This window comes from Zophobas morio, unplaced genomic scaffold (genome assembly GCF_036711695.1).
Source record: "Zophobas morio isolate AGI-343-1 ecotype UQ-CSIRO unplaced genomic scaffold, CSIRO_AGI_Zmor_V1 ptg000004l, whole genome shotgun sequence".
Taxonomy (NCBI): domain Eukaryota; kingdom Metazoa; phylum Arthropoda; class Insecta; order Coleoptera; family Tenebrionidae; genus Zophobas; species Zophobas morio.
The window spans coordinates 11,366,097-11,386,957 of record NW_026972109.1 but is presented as its reverse complement, the minus strand read 5'-3'; the positions used below and the strand labels follow the sequence as shown (position 1 = coordinate 11,386,957).

Here is a 20,861-nt window from a genome sequence, read left to right as displayed (position 1 = left end):
CACGTAAAGTAAGCGTGGTACGCCACTGTCTATCTAGGGAAATTTGAGGATTAAATGTCACACTAAACACCCATCCAGAGATCCCCAGCAAGTGAAATGTCAACATTGATATGTCAAATTTTGAATGATTGATAATAGTCTTTTAAATCGATTTTCAAATTTATAACAATCATAACCAAGTGATAAATAATGTAAATATAACGAAGACGTACCACATAAGAAAACAATGACGACTGCACAAGATGTCTTTGAATTAAAATGTATTTTAAAAAACATAAAAATAAGGCTGTGTTGTCGAATTGAAAGTGGAGTGAAACAACTTCTGGCTCTAATCACAAAGTAATTTCTGATTACATTTCAACCCTAATTCTACACACACTTTTTTCGTAGCGATGACGAAGTCGTGCTGCACTACACATATGGAGAATTACCACCAGTAGTGAAGAGAGTTCCTTGGCTCACCGACTCCAGTAAAGTAATTCAGGCAATTTGTTTTGACCCTACAGCGACATGGCTCTTAGTTGTTTGTAAGTTCCACAACAACCACAAAACAATTGATCATTCCATTACTTTCCTCACAGCAATCGATGGTTCACTGTACATAATCCCAGCACTAAGCTTAACTGACAAAAAGCAAAGAATAGACTGCAAATGGTCTCTCAACGATCTTACTCATTTCCCCAAACATTCTCAAACCCCTGACTCAAAACCCACGTGTATCGTGTGGTGGCAAACACTGGACTGCAATCAGAATGCTTTAGTAGGCTATGAAAGTGGGGCAATAGCTTTGGTTAGTTTGACTGATGGGAGATGTTTGGGGTGTTGTGCAATTTCAGAGGCTGTGACACGACTGTCTTTATGTCAGGACAACACCCTAGACTCGGTTTCACTTCTGGTAGTATTTCAACCACCTTTAACCTTGCTAGATTTTAATTGTTTATGTGTTAGATAAATGGGGATAGTGGGCAACAGTGGCGCCTAGTGCTTGAACAAAACTCAGTAGGTGTGTTATGGCCCCCGGAATCCGCCAGTCACTCAGATGACTTAACGCGGTCAAGACTGCACAATTTGAAGCAAATGGGGGTTGATAAGCTGGCATCGCTTAAGCAGAGGTTGGTTGAGGCAAGAAGCGGTCGTCGAGACAGTCAGAGTGACACAGCGAGTGAATCATCGCACTCAGAATCCACACCATCAGGTCCTGAATTGTTGCCTTGTCTTTGTGATACAATATTTGCACCTCAGTATGCTAGAAATCGTTATTTATTTTCGGCGTTTTATAAACCTACGAGTTTGTTGACTGTGCATGCAGTTGACGTGGAGTCAGCGCCTTTATTTGTACATAAATTGATGATGGGTACAAATTCTTTGTTGTTGACGGATAAATTGATTTATACTGTTAATGATGACGGGGACGTGATTTCTGTCATTAGTACGCAACTATCGGAGTGTAGGATGGAAGGGGATGCGGTAAGAAAGTTGGGGTTTATCGGGGTGTGTTTTATTGTGGGGTTTTATAGAAATTTAATTCGGAGGCTTTGGTGGCGCAGTTTTCGGTTGGAAGGGAGAAGGTTTTGAATATTTATAAGTTGATGGATTTGACGGGTGGTAGGACGAGGAAGAGTAAGGAGGATCAAAGGAGGGAAAAGCATTTTGAGATGCCAAAGACGATGGAGGATTTGAGTATAAGGAAACCAAGGATTGATACATGTGTTGTTGTTACAAATTCGTCTGTTTACAAGCTGGTAGTTCGGTAAGTTTGTTATGTTAATGGTTGGTGAAAGGTATAGTTTTTTGTTTGCAAAATAAAATTATGTTAGCTTCGTACTTTCATAATAATTAGAAACTTTTAATTGTGTGATATTTGGAAACTTGAATTAGCAAACAATTTTTTTGGAGATACGCACGCTAGAAATAAAAAAATCAGAAGTTTTTGGAATTGGCCATACATAACTTGTCATTGAACTTGGTTTTTTTAACAGCTGAAAATAAATTTCACAAAATTTCAAAAACATACGAATGCAACGATTTAATTTGTCCCAAAATGGAGAAAATGTTATGTAAAATTTTTATCTTTTCTTGTTAAGTAACTTAAAAACGAAAAGTTGTGTTTTTATATTTTTGTACTTCCCGAGCGTAAGTTTGTAAGAAGTATTGTAATGGAGTCCATCGGACGACTGGGCAGTTTCATGTTTTCTCGATGTTTCATGAAGTATGAAGAAATAGGTCTCCCGTTTCCGTCCGTCCGCCGATTGTGTCGATTTTTATTAGACGAATAATATCCGAAATTAACAAATCGATTGATGTCAGATTTTAAGCAAAATTTGTCTGATCATCCGCACCAACAAGAGAATGACGTCCTCTCCAACTTTTTAAATGTTATTTAAATTTTACAATTTAACGGACTTTTCCTCTTTTGTTTATGAATCTATGTTGAGTTTTTATCTTACCAGATTTTTGGAAAAAATCAACATTTTACAATTTAACTTTGAAATTGCAAAATCGAATGCTTTGAAATCTTGCAAACGTTTTAAGGTCCGTTAATGGTTAATCAAAATTTATCCGTTTATGCCCAAAGAGGAATTAATGATGTTGTTTTACAATTTTGTCCAGTAAATGTTGTTAAAATGTTAAAAAGTAACATGAATTCGTGTTGAATTTTTAACCTAGACATCTAGAATTTTGGAAATAAAAAATTGTACAAGTTTTTGATTTCTCAATTTTTCGAATTTTCGCTTTTTCTGCTTTTTGATCGTTCGATTCCTGGATTTTTCAACTTTTGATTTCTCAATTTCCCGATATTTCACTTTTTCCATTTCTTGATTTTTCGATTTTTTGGTGTTTCGCTTTCTCTATTTTTCGATTTTTCGGTGTTTCAATTCTCCTATTTTCGATTTTTTCATTTTTCCAAATTTTCAGATTTTTGATTTTTCAAATTTTCGATTTTTTTAAATTTTGATTTTTCGATTTTTCAATTTCCCAACTTTTCGAACTTTTAGTTTTGGGATTTTTTAATTTTTCGATTCTTCAGTGGTTCTTCGATATTTCAGCTTTGAGATTTTTCAATTTGCATTTCGATTCTTCAGTTTTTCCGATTTCTCGATTTTTTACTTTTTCGGTTTTTCAATTTTTCGATTTTTAAGTTTTTTGAATTTTCAATTTTTTGATTTTTTGATGTTTCGATTTCTCGATTTTTCAGTTTTCGATTCTTTAATTTTTCGATTTTTTAAATTATAGATTTTTCAATTTCTCGATTTTTCAGTTCTTCAATTTTTATGCTAGACATGGAAATTTTGGAAAAAAAAATTATGACAGTTTTTCGATTTTTCGGTTCCTTGATTTTACAACTTTGGATTTCTCAACTTTTCAGTATTTTCGTTTTACCATTTTTCATTTTTTTGATTCCTCATTTTTCGATTTTTCAATTTATCGATATTTCAGTTTTGTATGTATTCTTCAATTTTGCTATTATTCAATTTCTGGATTTTTCAAATTTTCGGTTTCTCATTTTTTTTATTTTCCAATTTCTCAGTTTTTGGCGTTTCCAAGTTTTCGATATTTTGATTTCTCGATTAATTGATTTTTCGGTTTTTCAATTTTTCGTTTTTTTTTAATCTTGGATTTTCAATTTTCGGATTTTTTAAATTGTACACTTTTTAATTTTTCGATTTTTCAGTTCTTCGTTTTCTGAATTTTTTGTCCTAGACATAGAGATTTTTGGAAAAAAAATACAACAATTTTTCTATTTATTAATTTTCGCATTTTCGATTTTTCTGTTTTCGATTTTTCGATTCCTCGATTTTACAGCTTTCGATATCTCAATTTTTCAATATTTTAGTTTTATAATTTTTCAGTTTTTTGATTATTCAATTTTTCAATTTTTCGATATTGCAGTTTTAGTATTTTTCAATTTTTTCTATTATTCAATTTCTCGATTTTTCAAATTTTCGATTTCTCATTTTTTTTTATTTTTCAATTTCTCAATTTTGGCGTTTCCAAATTTGCGATATTTTGATTTCTCGTTTTCTCGATTAATTAATTTTTCGGTTTTTCAATATTTCGTTTTTTTTTTATTTTGAATTTCCAATTTTTCGATTTTTTAAATTATAGACTTTATTTTTCAGTTCTTCGATTTTTCAATTTTTGTCCTAGACATCGAAATTTTTGGAAAAAAAATACTACAGTTTCTCGATTTATTAATTTCCGAATTTTCGATTTTTCTGTTTTTCGATTTTTCGATTTCTTGATTTTACAACTTTCGATTTTTCAATTTTGCAATATTTTAGTTTTACGATTTTTCAGTTTTTTGATTCCTCAACTTTTCGATTTTTCAATTTTTCTATTTAATTTCTCGATTTTTCAAATTTTCGATTTTTCAATTTTTGGCGTACCAAATTTTCAATATTTTGATTTCTCGCTTAATTGATTTTTCGACGTTTCGATTTCTCAATTTTTTAATTTTTTCAAGTCTTCAGTTTTCGATTTTTTAATTTTTCATTTTTTCGATTTTCCAGGTTTTTGTTTTTCCAATTTTTCGATGTTTCAAATTTGGGATTTTTCAATTTTTCGGTTTTTCGATTTCTTGATTTTTTATTTTTTCTGTTTTTAAATCTTTCGATTTTTTTTAATTTTAGATTTTCCAATTTTTCGATTTCTATGATGTTTCGATTTCTAGGTTTTTCAATTTTTCGATTCTTTAGTTTTTCGATGTGTTAATTTGATTTTTCTGTTTTTCATTTTTTCGATTTTTGAATTTTTATCGGAGACATCGAGATTTTTGAAAAAAAAAAAAAATGTACAATTTTTCGAATTTTCAAATTTTGTGATTTTTAAATTTTTTTATTTTTTGATTTCTCAATTTTTGGCGTATCCAAATTTTCAATATTTTGATTTCTGCTTAATTCATTTTTCGACTCTTCGATTTCTCGATTTTTTAATTTTTTCAAGTCTTCAATTTTGGATTTTTTAATTTTTCATTTTTTCGATTTTCCAGGTTTTTGATTTTTTAATTTTTCGATGTTTCAGATTTGGGATTTTTCAATTTTTCGATTTTCCGATTTTTGAATTTTTTAATTTTTTCAAGTCTTCAAGTTTCGATTTTTTATTTTTTATTAAGTTCTTCGATTTTCCAGGTTTTTGTTTTTCCAATTTTTCGATGTTTCAAATTTGGAATTTTTCAATTTTTCGGTTTTCCGATTTCTTGATATTTTATTTTTTCGGTTTTTAAATTTTTCAATTTTTTAAATTTTAGATTTTCCAATTTTTCGATTTCTATGATGTTTCGATTTCTAGGTTTTTCAATTTTTCGATTCTTCAGTTTTTCGATATGTTGATTTGATTTTTGAATATTTATCGTAGCATCGAGGTTTTTGAAAAAAAAAATGTATAACAATTTTTCGAATTTTCAAATTTTCCGATTTTCGATTCCTCGGTTTTTCAACTTTCGATTTCTCAATTTTTCAGTATTTTTCGATTTTTCAATGACTCGATTATTCAGTTTTTCGATTACTCAATTTTTCGATATTTCAGTTTTAAGATTATTTGATTTTTCGATTCTTCAGTTTCTCGATTTTTCAAATTTTCTATTTCTCGATTTTTTAATTTTTTTAAGCTTTCAATTTTCGATTTTTTGATTTTTCAATTTTTCGATGTTTCAGATTTGGGATTTTTCGAATTTTTTTAATTTTAGATTTTCCAATTTTATGATTTTTTGATGTTTTGATTTCTAGGATTTTCAGTTTTCCGATATTGTTACATTGAACGGGTTGATTAAAATCGGCGTGGGTTAAACTCAACAATTTATTTGTCAATAACTCAAATTTACACAACTGAGAACACAGCGTATGTACAAAATAAATCCGGCGCAACGTGACTGTGTTTTCTCGACATTCATTGAACTGAATAAATCGTTCCCGAAGGTGGCCTCTATTTAAACCCATACTTCCTTCTAAATGTGCGGCGATCGGGATGTTTCTGGATTGCCGTTCGCGACTTCCGCTTCCGGGCTTTTCCTTTAGCGATCCGCCGCTCGGTCGCTGTCATTGACGATGAGTCATCATCGGCGTACAGACCAGAAAGTTCTCGACGGCCCATAGGCGTCGTATCGGGGCGGCGTATGGGTTTATTTCCTAACAATATGTTAATTTGATTTTTCTGTTTTCCATTTTTTCGATTTTGAATTTTTATTCTAGACATGGAGATTAAAAAAAAATGTATAACAATTTTTCGAAGTTTCAATTTTTCTGCGTTTAAATTTCCCGGTTTTCAATATTTTAATTTTAGGATTTTTCAGTTTTTGATTCTTTAATGTTCAATTTTTCAACTTCTCCGTTATTCAGTTTTTCTCCCGTTTCCATCTGATCAACCCCACCACCAGTGGGATGACGTCATCTCCAAAATTTATAATAACGATTTTTACTTCCCGAGCGTAAGCAAAGGAAGTATTGTAATCGAGTCCGTCGGCCGACTCTCTACTTTTACGTTTTCTCGATCTTTCATGACCCCTAGAAGACGAAGAAATAGGTCTCCCATTTCCGTCTGTCTGTCCGTCTGTCCGTCTGTCCGTCTGTCCGTCCGTCTGTCCGTCTGTCCGTCTGTCCGTCTGTCCGTCCGTCTGTCCGTCTGTCCGTCCGTCTGTCCGTCTGTCCGTCCGTCTGTCCGTCTGTTGTCCCGGATTTTTATTAGACAGATAATCTCCGAAAGTACTCGATCGATTGTTGTGAAATTTTGTACTTATATTAAGAATATCATGTAGATGGTAAAACGCTAACCAAAATTTGTCTAATCATCCCCACCACTAATGCGATGACGTCACTTCAAAATTGTACATAGTAAATGGGTTTTCAATTGTATAAAATAACATAGTCCTACACATGTAGTTTACAACTCCGAATCGACTTTTCACCCGAAACGTCCAGATTTTTGGAAAAAAAATCAAAATTATAAAACAACATTTTGAAATTTAATTTTTAATCTGCTAACCAGAATGCTTTGAAATGTTGCAGATGTTTTAAGGCTATAAAGAGCATCATAAATCTTTAGTCAAAAAATATTTGCTTATCCCCTCCAAAAACTTGATGACGTCAGCTCAAAAGTTTGTGGAATAAATCATATCTAAAATGTACAAAATATGATGAGTCTGTACTTGTGATCTATCACTCCATTCATATTTTTTGGATTTGCATATACAGGGTGACTCAAAAAAATTAATGAATGCGTAAATTTATTTTACTGATTTACTCAGAAACTACAAAACCGAATGCTTTGAAATCTTGCAGATGTTTTAAGGTTCTAAAGAGCATAATAAATGTTTAGTCAAAATATATTTGCTTATCCCCTCCAAAAAATTGATGACGTCAGCTCGAAAGTTTGCCGAATAAATCCTATCTAAACTGTAAAAATATGATGAGTCTGTACTTGTAATTTATCACTCCATTCATATTTTTTGGATTTGCATATACAGGGTGACTCAAAAAAATTAATGAATGCGTAAATATATTTTATTGATTTAATCAGGAACTACAAAACCGAATGCTCTGAAATCTTGCAGATGTTTTAAGGTCATAAAGAGCATAATAAATGTCTAGTCAAAATATATTTGCTTATCCCCTCCAAAAACTTGATGACGTCAGCTCGAAAGTTTGCCGAATAAATCATATCTAAAATGTACAAAATATGATGAGTCTGTACTTGTCATTTATCACTCCATTTATATTTTTTGGATTTGCATATACAGAGTGACTCAAAAAAATTAATGAATGCGTAAATATATTTTATTGATTTAATCAGGAACTACAAAACCGAATTCTTTGAAATCCACTGCGAAAAAAAAAACATAATAGGCATGCAGTCGTCACGTTTCCGACAGCGAGGGAAGTACTGTCTAAACTCTTTAGACCAATTTTTTTATTTTATTTTATAAAATAAGATTATCCTGCACTCGCGGTGTGTGAATCGGTGTCGAATTTTCACCCTAGACATCCCGAAATTTTGGAAAAAATTAAAAACTGAATAACAATATGTTGCAATATTTATAACTTTGAAACTGCAAAACCGAATGCTTTATATATGCCTTATAAATATTTTAAGGTTATCTTAATCAGGGTAAATCATCAAAGCAAAATTTATTTGTTTATCCCGTACTAAAAAAATGGTGACGTCATCTCAAAATTTTTATGCATACATGTGATTTATCATTGCATTAAAACTTTTTAAATTTCTTATACTGGGTAACTCATAAAAATTAATGATAATCAAAATCAATTTAATGTTGTTACTAACCGAGAAATTAAAGTCGAATTCTCGCACACCTGTACAATTCTTATCTTATCAATAATCTTAAATTAACAAACAATTATTGACTGCATTGCACAATGTTGAAATTAAAAATTTTCATTCCTAATAAACATGTAGTTTATGAGTACATATAAAAAAATAACAGATTCATTCTTCGCCCTTGTCCATTGCATCATCGTTCGTCATATTCCATCAGTAGTGCTGATTGCGTCGGTCCTCTTAAAAAGCACAACAAAAATACGGCCCCGAAGAGTATGCTGAGGGAAATTACTTCAAAAATATTTCGTACGTCTTTCCAGAATGCTCTCATTTTGGAATTCTAAACATAACAAAAATGAAAATAAGGCACAGTGGAAGAATAAAACAGTTTCACTTACCTTAATAGTGAACAGGTTTATTGAAAACACTGAATCGTTTGCCGTTTCAGAGCCCTTTCGATAAATTTTACCAAGAGTTTTGCTCGCAGAGCGATCTCGAACACGGTTTCGCAAATAATACAGCGTTTAATATCAATATCACGTGTTTTATATTTATCTATGAGATCATTGCGCGTTTTCAAATAAAAGTGCAACATTTCATCATACAAATCCGATCATACGAAATAACGAATTTTTTAGTTTAATATTTACTTAGTCCCCCTTTTTTTCCTCTCTAGCTGTTCACCCATATACAAATTTGTTCACTTCGTCACCGTCGAAAACGACCTGGAAAAAGCAGAAAAGCTCTCTTTCATATTCGGCTTGAACCTCCAACAACTCCTCGAAGCTTGCGGAGACCTCATGATCTCAAAAGGCTCGTTCCACTCCGGCATCATTCTATACAAACAAGCAAAAGTCCACCTCTTGAAACGCGTCCTCAAGCTTGCCATTTCAGCAGACTGCCGAACTCTGCTCAAATTCGTACACCTTTGTTTAAGTGCAAGCCGCGTCGACATGTCCATAGCCACCAAAATCCACATCGGAAACCTAGCAGTCATGGCTTACACGGAATTGATTCTGAGACATGGGGGCCACGCCAGAATTTCCAACACCAAAGACTTCATGTAAAATTACAACCCACAAAATATAAATCGTGATGACTTTTATTATCTTGTAGGAATTTCTTGCGTTACGAAGAATTCTTTGATCAAATTTTAGCCGTAAATGTTGCTTGTCAAGCCGGGCATTGGAATATCGTGACTTTGTTGGCCAAATGTCGCGGTTTGCAGCCCGAGGTGGTTTCAGCGTTTGGACAAATCTTGCAGAGTGCTAGAGCACCTAGAGCTAACGATAGAGAGTTTTTGTTTGCGCTTTCGGAGCCAAGTTTGACTCAGAGTCTCGTTATTTTCCCGCAAAGTAGCAGGGAGATTTTTAATTTTGTTCGTACCAATGTGGATGCTTTTCCTGTGGATGTTCTGCAAAGATTTGCCGTGCAGTTGGATCCGAGTCAACCGTGTGTCATACCTCTAGTCAGTAGGATTTTTTCGACTAACAAGTATTCGACGAGTTTGGATACGACTATAGAGTCGGTGGATGTGGAGAATCCGGATCGAACTATTATTGCTGTGAAGGATTTAATCGAGACGTTTTTAATTGTGATGGTTAAGTTGGTGGCGAAAACAGATAAAGATGGGTGAGTTGACTTTACATAACAAAATTATTTCTAAACATCTTAGGAAGTCTAGAAAACCATCATGGTACAAATTTTGTGACTGTCTTAATTTTAAGGTACAACATCGAGCTTTTAGACGAAATACAGCCCCCGGACCCCCCCGTGGACGAACCCATCATGAAAAAACTCCCCCATTTACACCCCCTCAGTTGTGGCTACGAACACGCAGCGGTTGTTCGAAACTCGTGTCTGTACACCATGGGAGTTTCCAGCTCAGGTTGTTTAGGTTTAGGTCCGCTCCTCAGTCAAAGCAGCCCCCCAAAACTAGTCCAAACTTTATTCGACCTTAAAGTCAAAGTTCTGAGTGTTAGTTGTGGTCGAAAACACACCCTCGCTTTAACAGACTTTGGGGTAAGCACCCTTTACTTTCATTCTCACTCTGTATATTAACCCGTAGGTTTACGCATGGGGGTCTAATACGTATGGCCAACTGGGTCTGGGTCCTTTCATTCAAGAAAGCCCCTACCCTCAAGTGATAACAGCCCTCTCTTTTAAGAAAGTGGTAGAAATAGTGGCTGGTCAGTATCACAGTTTAGCGGTGACGTCAAGCGGGCAGGTGTACACATGGGGGTGGGGAATACACGGACAACTCGGGCATGCCAACTGTGATAATTTTTATTACCCAAAGTTGCTACAATTTAAATACCCAGTTGTACAAGTGGCTGCAGGGCATGCGCACAGTTTGATTTTAAGCGAAGACGGAAAGCTGTATGGGTTTGGATCAAATGTTTTTGGACAGTTGGAGAGCTGTCACTTGGACTCGAATAAATCCACCAGTCCGATTCTGGTTTTACTAATGCCGGATATTTATACCCCTATTGAGAAAATTTCAACTGGATATTTTCACAATGTATGCATGTGGTGTATTTTCGTGTCAAAAATATCTTTGTTGTTTTAGATTGCAATTCGTGTCGACCAAGAAGTTTACACTTGGGGCGCCAGCCCACAGGAAGTTCGCATTTTGCAGTCGAAAAATTTACAAAAACAGAACGGGTTGTCGTTGAAGGCACCGGATTCGTGGAAAGCGAGTGTCCATGTGTATTCTAGTGGTAATAAAATACCGATCGAACAAGTGGCTGTGGGTTATCGTCATTCTGTTATACTTCACAACGGGAAAATTTTGTGGGGGAAGAGTAAAGATGATGAACTGAGCCCCCCTAAACTGAAGGATAAAGATAATATTAGTTTTTACACGCACAAGTTTATACATGTTGCTTGTGGGTTGGACTATACTATGGCGATTGACCAAAGTGGGAAGCTTCTAGCTTGGGGAAGTCCTTCTATGGCACAAGTAAGTATTGTTTGTTTCTTAGTAACTCAAATTTACACGCGATTATGTACAAAATAATTCCGTTCCCGCCGGTGGCCTCTATTTAAACCCATACGTTCCTCTGAATGGATCGCGAACGCCGCTTCGAGGTTTTTCTGGACCCCGCAATCGAGACTTTCGGTAACCTGCTTTTGTCTTTATGCGAGCGCTGCCCGGCCGCCGTCACCGAAGATGAGTCACCCATCATCGCCGCACATACTAGAAACCCATAGCCGATAACCGACGTATGCTCTGACTGGAACAATTGTTTCTGCATTCCCTCTAACTTTCACATTCTGGCACGCGATCAGTTAGGCTTGGATTCAATACTGTCAGGATAAACTTTTCATTGCCAAGACACGTAGGACTTTCTCCGCTGAATCGACCGTCAATCCATGGCAACTAATCAAATCCTTTCTTCATTTTTAGCCACGAGAGCCCGATGTTTTAGCTTCAGTTGACCAATGCAGATCTCTACCTCTGTTTCACCCATGATTGACGTCCAGTCACGGTCTTCAATCTGATTGTTTTGGGCATAGTCCTTAGATCTTTAGCTATCAAGAGTCCTTTACGCAGGATTGAGATTTCAGTGCCAGTATCAATCGTAATTGCCACGCAAGTCCCATTAATCTTCCCCGGTATAGTTTAACTACTGCTTGTGATAACCCAAACATCCCGCCTTAAATTGACATCTCAAAAAAAATTGAAAGCCCGCGAAAAATTCAAAAATTTGGCCTTGGCTGTGATCGTCTTAACAAAATGGAACCCTACATTGTGTTTTTTTTTTGTGGCGGATTGCATTCAGATGCAAGTGGTGGACCCCAAAGTTGGAAAAGTACCGCTAAATAAAACCCAACATATATGGAGGACACAAAATTATTTATTCCCCCACTGACAAAAAAAAAGCTGCGACTAAGTTGTGTCGGTTGAAGACACCAGACACCTCTTAATGCTCAGCTACAAAAATAAATTAAATCAAATTAAACGTTCTGAATCAATGTAAATATCTGAATATCACAAATTTAATAAACAGAGAAAAATCTGAAGTAAAGTAACTGGATGCAAATACTCAAGTTATGACGGAATAAAATTTTAATTGCCACATCGACAGCGGCATCAGAACGCTATAAGAGTGTGGCGATCGAACTATATCAATTTAATTCTAGAGCACAACAAAATTACCCATAGGGGGCTTTGTAGCAGGAGCGGAGTTTGGGGCTCCTGGTTGTGGCTGTTCTCCCCCCACGACGGTGATTCTAGCAAGCATTGCCCCCCATTACGAACATGCCGTACGAGCAGGCCGTTACGGTCGCAAACTCATGGTTCCATTCAAATTCTGCGTCTTTTGTGCAGATGGCGCGATAAATCCCACCATCTCGATTAGGAACCGCGCCCTCCGCTTCTGCCACGTGTTTCGGTGCTATTTGACCTTAATTCCATTTAAATGTTAAATTTCTATGACTCTAATATTAAACTACAATTGAACAAGTGTCAAAGTTTCAAAAAGAGCCATAAACAACATTTAAATTCGCCAAACACTCTCGTGAAATTTTAAACAGCAAAGAATTCTTATCTGAGATTAAGATTGGACATCAGACAATTTATATGACGGAAACATTAATCAACAAAATAGTTACTTGGTAAAAAAAACTAGCAAAGATTTGTAAAACAAAAAAAACAATTGGTGTGAAGTAAAACTTGTGCAGACAAAAAAAAATTACGTGAGGTTAGAAACTACAGGGCATGAAAATTTACGTTCAATTTGAATTATACAGGAAAAAAAATACTGAGGCTAAAATTGTGAGATAGAGAAAAATTGTATGAGGTGAAAAATTGCAAAGTTAACAAAATTACATGAATTTAATATTTTATGTCCATTCGAGCTATAGGTTAATTTTTAAAAGTGAAGTTATTCAGCTGCATTGTGGGCCATCGTTTACACTCCCCCAAACAAACACATGAACAAAAAAACATAGCAGACAATCTGGAGATCCAAAATGGCGTCGGACGAATGCGTCGTTAAAAAAAAAATGTGTCAAAAATATGTCTCCAAGAAATGTGCTCAATCTTGTGGCGCTGTGCAAATAATGGTCTAAATTAAAGGAATAAAGTGCACGTCCCACATGACCCACCATTAATCTTAATAATAATGAAAAAACTTTCAGAGTTTAAATAATATATTCGTAGTCACTGCTGCACGTGTTTCGGTACACAGTACCGTCTTCAGGCAGAAGAGAAACTGAAACTGAACTGAAACACGTGTAGCAGTGACTACGAATATATTATTTAAACACAGTACCGTCTTCAGGCAGAAGAGAAACTGAAACTGAACTGAAACACGTGTAGCAGTGACTACGAATATATTATTTAAACTCTGAAAGTTTTTTCATTATTATTAAGATTAATATGGAGTTTAAACACGTATCAGCCTCATCAATACAAACAATGACCCACCATGTTTTTAATTTGTTCAACGAGATTTTACAGTTCAACCATGTGCTCCGTTTGAAAATACTCTTTCAACATGGCCGTTGCTAGAACAAAGAATTTACCTGATGTTAAATTATGCCACACTTTATCAACGATTCAAAAAAAAAAGTGTTTACATTATGTTAAATTATGCCACACTTTATCAACGATTCAAACAAAGAATTTACATTATGTTAAATTGTGCCACACTTTATCAAACGATTCAAGCAAAGAATTTAGAGTATGTTAAATTATGCCACACTGTATCAACGATTCAAACAAAGAATTTACATTATGTTAAATTATGCCACACTATATCAACGATTCAAATAAAGAATTTACATTATGTTAAATTATGCCACACCTTATCAACGATTCAAACAAAGAATTTACATTATGCCTGGATCCAAGTGACTGGTTACTTAAAACAATTAGCTTTGAGAGTTTATATCGTGGATTGTCTCCAGCTTATCCCAAACAAAACACATGATAAATAAACACAAAATGCACCCGGCGTTGCGAGAAAAATGTTTCGGTAATGTGATGATGATATGATGATAATAACTGCCCAAGGAGAGGAACTTTTAATCCCCCTGGTCCTCAGTTCACGATATTATGAATTCTACCGCACTTTCACGGTCCTTTTCCCAGAGTGGAACAACGTTAGGTTAATTTTAACTGCCGTAAATGAACTAAACTTGCGAACATTAAAATCGGGCCACTATTCAAATCTGACTTTGAATGAAAATTATTCAAAATCTGTATCTACATGAATCCTATAGAATAAAGCATCTGTGGGATGAACGTAAACGAAGAATTAGAGATAGGATCCCGGCTCCTGGATCACTCCAAGAGCTCTGAGTAGCCATTGAAGAAGAATGGGCCAATATCCGCAAGAAATTGTCGTCACCTTAATTGAGTCTATGAGCTAGGGGTGGCAACACCGAATATTAACATCCTTTTCTTCTTAAAATTGTTGATTTTGTTGACATTAAAAATTTCGTTATTGAACAATTTTCTTTTTTGCCCAAAAAAGAATGTTGCAAAACAATTTCATGAAGTTTTTCGTAACTCTAATGGCTTTTTTAGTTTCTTTAAGTGTATATACTCCGGTGGAAAATTTGATTCGAAGTCAGATGTGAATAGTGGCCCGATTTCATTGCTCGCAAGTGTATTAGCAATCTTGTGTGAAGAATTAAGAAGTGATATAATGTAACAGTTGACTATAAGCATCCAGAAACCTTATTTATAACTTGGTAAACAAACAATGAGTCCAGACTAAGTGAATCTCATGAAATCTCCTAGCAAGTACTTTATCTGAACAATTTCAGGACTGTTGAATTGTGTTAGAACTAGTTAACGATTAAAATCCTAACATGAACTGTGAATGTCGAATGTCGGTCGAGAATCCGCATTTTTCTTACTAGAAAAACCGCAAGAATTAGCTACGCGTATTGGGGAAACTGTGGCGTTGCCATCGTTACGATTCATTTTCGTTAAACAAAGGCTTCCCATTTGTATTAACTACCAAATCAACTAAACTTAACGTAGCTTCCTTTCCGCATGCTTTCACTCACACACACCAAACACTAGTGACGCGCCACCTTCCCTCTACCAAACAAGTCAACTCCTACGAACCCTCTCACTAGATACTCCCCAGAAATTCCCTAGGAGAACTATCAAGCACCAGAAAAGAACGAAACGTGCACATGCTTGCCTATGTTCAATTATTTAAATGCGATTTCGCGCCGTTGTTTTTTTTTCAGCGCGAAATTTTAATTCAAATCTGGTCACTACATGCCTTTGGTGAAACTACCTATTTTCATTTCCCTGGGCGCCTTATTCTTACCAAACAGTACATCCCTCAAAGTACTGGCTGTTTTTAGTTTTCCTGCACATTTCGTTGAGGAGATCTGTGTTGTGTGCTTCTCCGATCACGACAATTGCGTTTGAGATGTCCCTGTTGCCCACACCTATTGCATTCTAGGCTTCTCTTATGAGGCATACCATTCTCTAATCCTACCATCCATTTGCTGTGACAGTTGTTCCAGTATCTTCTTTATTCCGACTTGTTTCTTGCGTCCATTTGTTCGTCCACTTTCTCCATTCTTACGTCCATTTCTTCTTTCATTTCTTTATTTCTTACGTCCACTTGTGCGAGTATAGCCATCATCTGCTTTACTTGTTCCTTCATTTTCGCAGCTCTAGTCTCAACAGGCATCAATCTTCAGAATTATTGTCCAATCTGTCCGTAATTCGTCGTAAAACCATCTATTAATTTCAAATCCCACTTCTGACACCAGTGTTACATTGAACGGGTATTTAAAATCGACGTGGGTAAAACTCAACAATTTATTTCAAATTTACACGACTAATTACACAGCGATTATGTACGTTTCTCTGGATGGATCGCGAACGCCGCTTCGAGGTTTATCTGTACCCCGCAATCGAGGCTTCCGGTAACCCGCTCCAGACTTGTCTTTATGCGAACGCCGCCCGTATCATTAATTAATTAATAATTATAATTAATCATTATTCCTTTTTAGACTATCCTTGGGCGTCCTCTAGACGAAGACAGTAAATCCTCCAACGAAGGTAAGGTAATAATATTCAAAAACACACACCGAATCATCAAGTTCCCCAACAACTTCGACGGAAACGCCGACAACTTTCCCGTGGAAGTCCCAGGGCTACCTTCCATGGCGATCACCTTCAACCCCACCGACCACCGAATCTTATTCGCCAAAAAATACGTATCATACGCAATTTTGCAAATCGAGAACGAAACTGACTTAGATCAGTCGTTAAAACCCCTCACTAAAAACACATCGCCGTTAAATTTCATCCAAAACATTCCCAAGTTTAAGCTCGGTCAAAAAACACTGCACTACGCTTTGGAAACCTATCACGGCTTATACGACACCGAAAACGTTTTATCCAAGTGTTTAGACGTGAATAATTACCAAGCCGCCAGTAAAATCGCGATTCTGGATGGCCATTTCGGGGACAGTTTAGGTTTTCAGTTGACCGCTTTTAAAAAATACATGGATACGTGCAATTTAGATTTAGATTCGATTTTCGTTAACAAGGAGATGTTCGATAACATAAAAGAGAAAGAGCAGAATTTTGTCGATTTTGTTGTTAAAAATATCCAGGAGGATTACGGGGAGAAGACTTACATTCATTCGCCGGCGCATATTTTGAGCTCGAGTTCGTCTCTTGATAGTATAAGACAGTGGGGCGACGACGTGGAACACCAAGGGGGCTGCGAAAGCCCCTGCGAAATATCGGATATAGGCGACGTTCGACAAAGCGTAACCCATTACGTGCAGTCGTTGAAAAGCAACGATAATTCGCCGCCGATTTCCAGCGTTTCTAAGCGGGTTTCTGACGCGGAGTTGATTACAAAGAAACCACAAAGCGAAGAAGAATACATCGATTTGGAAATCAAAGACGAGAGAACTCGGGATGTGATCGACCACGCGTCGAAATTGATAGAGTTTTACATTAAGAAAATTTACCTTTCTGAAAATCACATTTTAATGCAGAACGTTCTGATGAAATGTATCGATTTTTGGTTGAGTAATAATTTACCAGTTCCTATTTTAGAAAACGTGCTTTTAAAAAACATGGATAAATATTTCTATCCTTTATCGATTTTATTGTTTTGTAAAAATTTCAACAGCGGGAGCGACGACGACATTATCAAAGATAAACGAGACTCGGCTGGGTTTTTAAAGGAGTTTTCAACCAAATTTTGCCTTCACTTGTGTTCGATGGTGTTAGAAAATGTCAATAAGACGTAAATAGTGCTTTCCAGATTGAGTGTTTTCAGTTTTGGTTTTCTAAAGACAACGTATCCAAATGCTCGGGGAGCACCGAGCTCTAAGCTTGAATTTATCGGATCTTACTGTACTAGTCCTCATTAGATCTCATTTGATGTGTAGTCATTATTTTTAGTTGTCTTCCAGTTTTTAGCTTAGGACTCATTATTAGACCGCCAGTTCAAAAATTGCAGGAATTCGGCAGAATTTTTCATCATGAAAACGATTTACATCTTTGTGATAAATTGTCAGCGACAGCTGAAGCACAATTTTACATGCAGCACATTTTAGTTTTTAGAAATGATTTTACGTGTTTATGGCTGAAAATGGATATAAATCTCTAGTACATATGTAGTAGCCCTTCAAGTGTTGTATTTTCAATAATTATTAAAAAAAATAATAAAGAAGTATAATTTAATCAGAAATTTATTTGGTAAACTCAAGAGGAAAGAACAATTTTAATTCAAGTCAATTTGTGGAAGTGATACGTCTTCAACACTCAGTTCTAGAAGTTGATCATCAAAGTCTTCAGAATTAAAACGGAAGTTAGATTCTGGCATTTTGATGAAAATATCAACATCTAACTCTAGTTTTGGCGGTGGCGTTTTTCGGTCACTGAAGATAGGACGGTGTATATTTAGCGATTTTTTTCCACAGAAAAACTGTGTGTCAATGTAATTATCTAAAAAAAGTACGTCATTTTCAAATGACATTAATAAAAAATAACAAACCTTCAAATTCTACATAAGAAAAGGAGTCATAGATGAACAAATCGTCGTCTTCGCTGTCCAACAGCAGTTCTGGCTGTTTCTGAACTTTCACTAATGGTGTTCTCTTAAAAGGCTCAGATTTCAGGGTTCTCACATCAGGTGAGGCTGCATTAACGGCTCTATCGATGAATGGCTTTCTTGTGACTATGTTAGTAGCTCCTGGCTTTTTGGGGACAGTCTCTGCATCTAAAATTTTTTATAACTAAATTATACCACTGAGATTTTTACATACTTTCTTGTGAGAACACACGAATTGCTGGCGAAAACATGGTTACTGATTTTCGGTGTGCAAAGGGGTAAAGTAACGTTGCAAACACACTGTTCTGTCGCAAATCTTGGTAAAAAGGCAAAATTCACTGGGATAGTAATTTAAAAAACTGGCTCTTTTTCTCAGTTAAAAAATCGTTAGTGTTTTGTCAACTTGGCCAACCTGACGAAATTAAATGTCAAATGTGTCATTTATGTGGGGATTTTTAATGTTTTAGAACTGTTGGAAATTATTCCAATCCAACCCCGTTTTCAATATTTTGATATTATTTTGAACCCCGTTTGTTTGCTATTGCGGTTATTTGTTGCAACATTTAGTTACTTTTGATAAGTAAAAGGTGTGAGAGTGGTATCAGGTTGGTTAAATTTATTTAATTTGATACGAACTTTATCATTGTTTTGTCCTTTTTAACTTAATGTGATGTATTTTTTCAGCGTAATGTTACTAACTAATTAGTTAAATAGTTATTGTGTCACAGCAGGTGCTCAAACGTGCCCTAGACACAACCCAGATAACCCCAGTTTTACGTTAAAACGATTTTTGTCGTTTCGGTTGGTAGCGTAATAGTTATTAGTTTTATCAGGACTATTTATCATCAAGTGACAGTGGCAGTGTCAGAAAAACACAATTTTTCTTATATAATTTTCATCAAAACTAAACTTGTTTTCTTTTTAGGTAAGAACTGTTTACTTTTCTGAATAATACTCCTGACAACGCTTTATAGCATGGCGAAACATCACCCCGATCTAATTTTTTGTCGCAAGCAACCTGGGGTTGCAATCGGAAGACTGTGCGAGCAAGACGACGGTAAATGCGTCATTTGTGACTCCTATGTAAGGCCCTGCACCCTAGTTCGAATCTGCGACGAGTGCAACTACGGTTCTTACCAAGGTAGATGTGTAATTTGTGGTGGTCCGGGGGTCTCCGATGCTTACTACTGCAAAGAGTGCACAATTCAGGAGAAAGACAGAGACGGGTGCCCGAAAATAGTCAACTTAGGTAGCTCAAAGACGGATCTATTTTACGAACGGAAAAAATACGGGTTCAAAAGGCGTTAGAGTTTGGTTTTTTTGATAATAAATGAATTTTATGTACAGGTTTTTTTATACACATTTTAGTGTGTGGAACCTACCTATGCACGCATGACCTACCTTTTACGCACTAGTGGAGTTTAATAAGTTTGGTAAAGCGCGAGTGCACAATTTGTATTTTTTCTACAGCCACGCATAAAAACTGTGAGTTGTGTACTTTTCAATAACAGGAATTCGTAATTGTGCTTAATTTGTAACGTAAATATTGGCTTTAAGCTTTGTATGTGCTATTAAGTAGACTGCGGTTGAACTGATGTCTAGTTCTCGTTAGTCTAGCAAAGTTTATTTTCATGGCGTTAACAAATTTGTTGTCGCGCTCTGTAATTATGCGAATAGCAAAATTTCAGCATTATTAATACGTAGAAAATTAAGTAATAAAGGCGTGAATATCAAGGAAAGTTACGATTGGAAATAGCCCCCTTCTTAAATTTTAGTCGATATAGTAATTTTTGTCGTATACGGTTGGTATGGACCAGCGCCATTTTAAATTTAAACTATTTACAGTAATTCAAACTTATTAGAAACCATGAACAAACTAATCTATTTTTTGTGGAATTACTAACTTTTAGACGCTATGCAAAAGCAGATAGTGGTGTAATTTTGTGAATTAACGGACAAATCTGTCAAAAATAGAAAGTAATCGATAGAAACGCGTAACCGCAGACACAGCTGTGACATAAACATAACCTAACTTATTTTGAAAAACAACTCTATAATTATTATAGTTCCACAAAGAGATTTTTTAATCGAATAAGGTAAGATCTACATTTAGCCTTTTTTATTAAAAGATTGTTTAACTTATTATAGCATGGCCAAACATCACCCCGATCTGATTTTCTGCCGCAAACAACCGGGCGTCGCAATTGGAAGGCTTTGCGAAAAATGTGACGGTAAATGCGTAATTTGCGACTCCTACGTGAGACCGTGCACTTTAGTTCGAATATGCGATGAGTGTAATTACGGTTCTTACCAAGGCAGGTGTGTGATCTGTGGTGGTCCGGGCGTCTCCGATGCATATTACTGCAAAGAGTGCACAATCCAAGAAAAAGACAGAGACGGGTGCCCGAAAATAGTCAACTTGGGCAGTTCGAAGACAGATCTGTTTTACGAGCGGAAAAAATACGGCTTCAAGAGACGTTAGAATGTGGTTTCTATGATAATAAACAAATGATTTTTATTTGCTAGTTT

The 20,861-nt window shown here is 35.5% G+C and overlaps 4 protein-coding genes and 1 long non-coding RNA gene across 8 annotated transcripts; 3 read left to right on the top strand and 2 right to left on the bottom strand.

Annotated features, from left to right (window-relative positions):
* Positions 1 to 81: 81 nt before the first annotated feature.
* Positions 82 to 17,962, top strand: Ca (claret). The gene is made up of 11 exons (XM_064072527.1): positions 82 to 339; positions 391 to 527; positions 582 to 895; positions 949 to 1,467; positions 1,518 to 1,750; positions 8,948 to 9,334; positions 9,388 to 9,903; positions 9,999 to 10,293; positions 10,340 to 10,792; positions 10,841 to 11,233; positions 16,267 to 17,962. Exons 1-11 carry the CDS (start codon positions 227 to 229, stop codon positions 17,524 to 17,526), a joined length of 4,620 nt encoding a protein of 1,539 aa, XP_063928597.1. The 5' UTR covers positions 82 to 226; the 3' UTR covers positions 17,527 to 17,962.
* LOC135141480 (uncharacterized) lies at positions 8,244 to 8,935 on the bottom strand. Its single transcript, XR_010282390.1, has 2 exons — positions 8,670 to 8,935; positions 8,244 to 8,611 (listed from the first exon to the last, which is right to left on the bottom strand). It is a non-coding gene; the product is annotated as an uncharacterized LOC135141480 (long non-coding RNA).
* On the bottom strand, positions 17,953 to 20,727 carry LOC135141448 (uncharacterized). Of its 2 annotated transcripts, none has more exons than XM_064072550.1 (3): positions 20,644 to 20,727; positions 18,276 to 18,500; positions 17,953 to 18,226 (listed from the first exon to the last, which is right to left on the bottom strand). In XM_064072550.1, the coding sequence occupies exons 1-3, from the start codon at positions 20,687 to 20,689 to the stop codon at positions 18,003 to 18,005; spliced, it is 495 nt and encodes a 164-aa protein (XP_063928620.1). In that variant the 5' UTR covers positions 20,690 to 20,727; the 3' UTR covers positions 17,953 to 18,002. The 2 variants fall into 2 exon arrangements, with proteins under 2 accessions (XP_063928620.1, XP_063928630.1); XM_064072560.1 differs by lacking the exon at positions 20,644 to 20,727 and adding an exon at positions 18,547 to 18,721.
* LOC135141459 (PHD finger-like domain-containing protein 5A) lies at positions 18,810 to 19,676 on the top strand. Of its 3 annotated transcripts, none has more exons than XM_064072590.1 (2): positions 18,810 to 18,937; positions 19,307 to 19,676. In XM_064072590.1, exon 2 carries the CDS (start codon positions 19,308 to 19,310, stop codon positions 19,638 to 19,640), a length of 333 nt encoding a protein of 110 aa, XP_063928660.1. In that variant the 5' UTR covers positions 18,810 to 18,937; position 19,307; the 3' UTR covers positions 19,641 to 19,676. The 3 variants fall into 3 exon arrangements, with proteins under 3 accessions (XP_063928660.1, XP_063928652.1, XP_063928642.1); XM_064072582.1 differs by having other exon boundaries at positions 18,811 to 18,937; positions 19,258 to 19,676; XM_064072572.1 differs by lacking the exon at positions 18,810 to 18,937 and adding an exon at positions 18,944 to 19,257.
* Positions 19,957 to 20,850, top strand: LOC135141472 (PHD finger-like domain-containing protein 5A). The gene is made up of 2 exons (XM_064072604.1): positions 19,957 to 20,428; positions 20,481 to 20,850. Exon 2 carries the CDS (start codon positions 20,482 to 20,484, stop codon positions 20,812 to 20,814), a length of 333 nt encoding a protein of 110 aa, XP_063928674.1. The 5' UTR covers positions 19,957 to 20,428; position 20,481; the 3' UTR covers positions 20,815 to 20,850.
* The last annotated feature ends 11 nt before the right edge of the window (positions 20,851 to 20,861 follow it).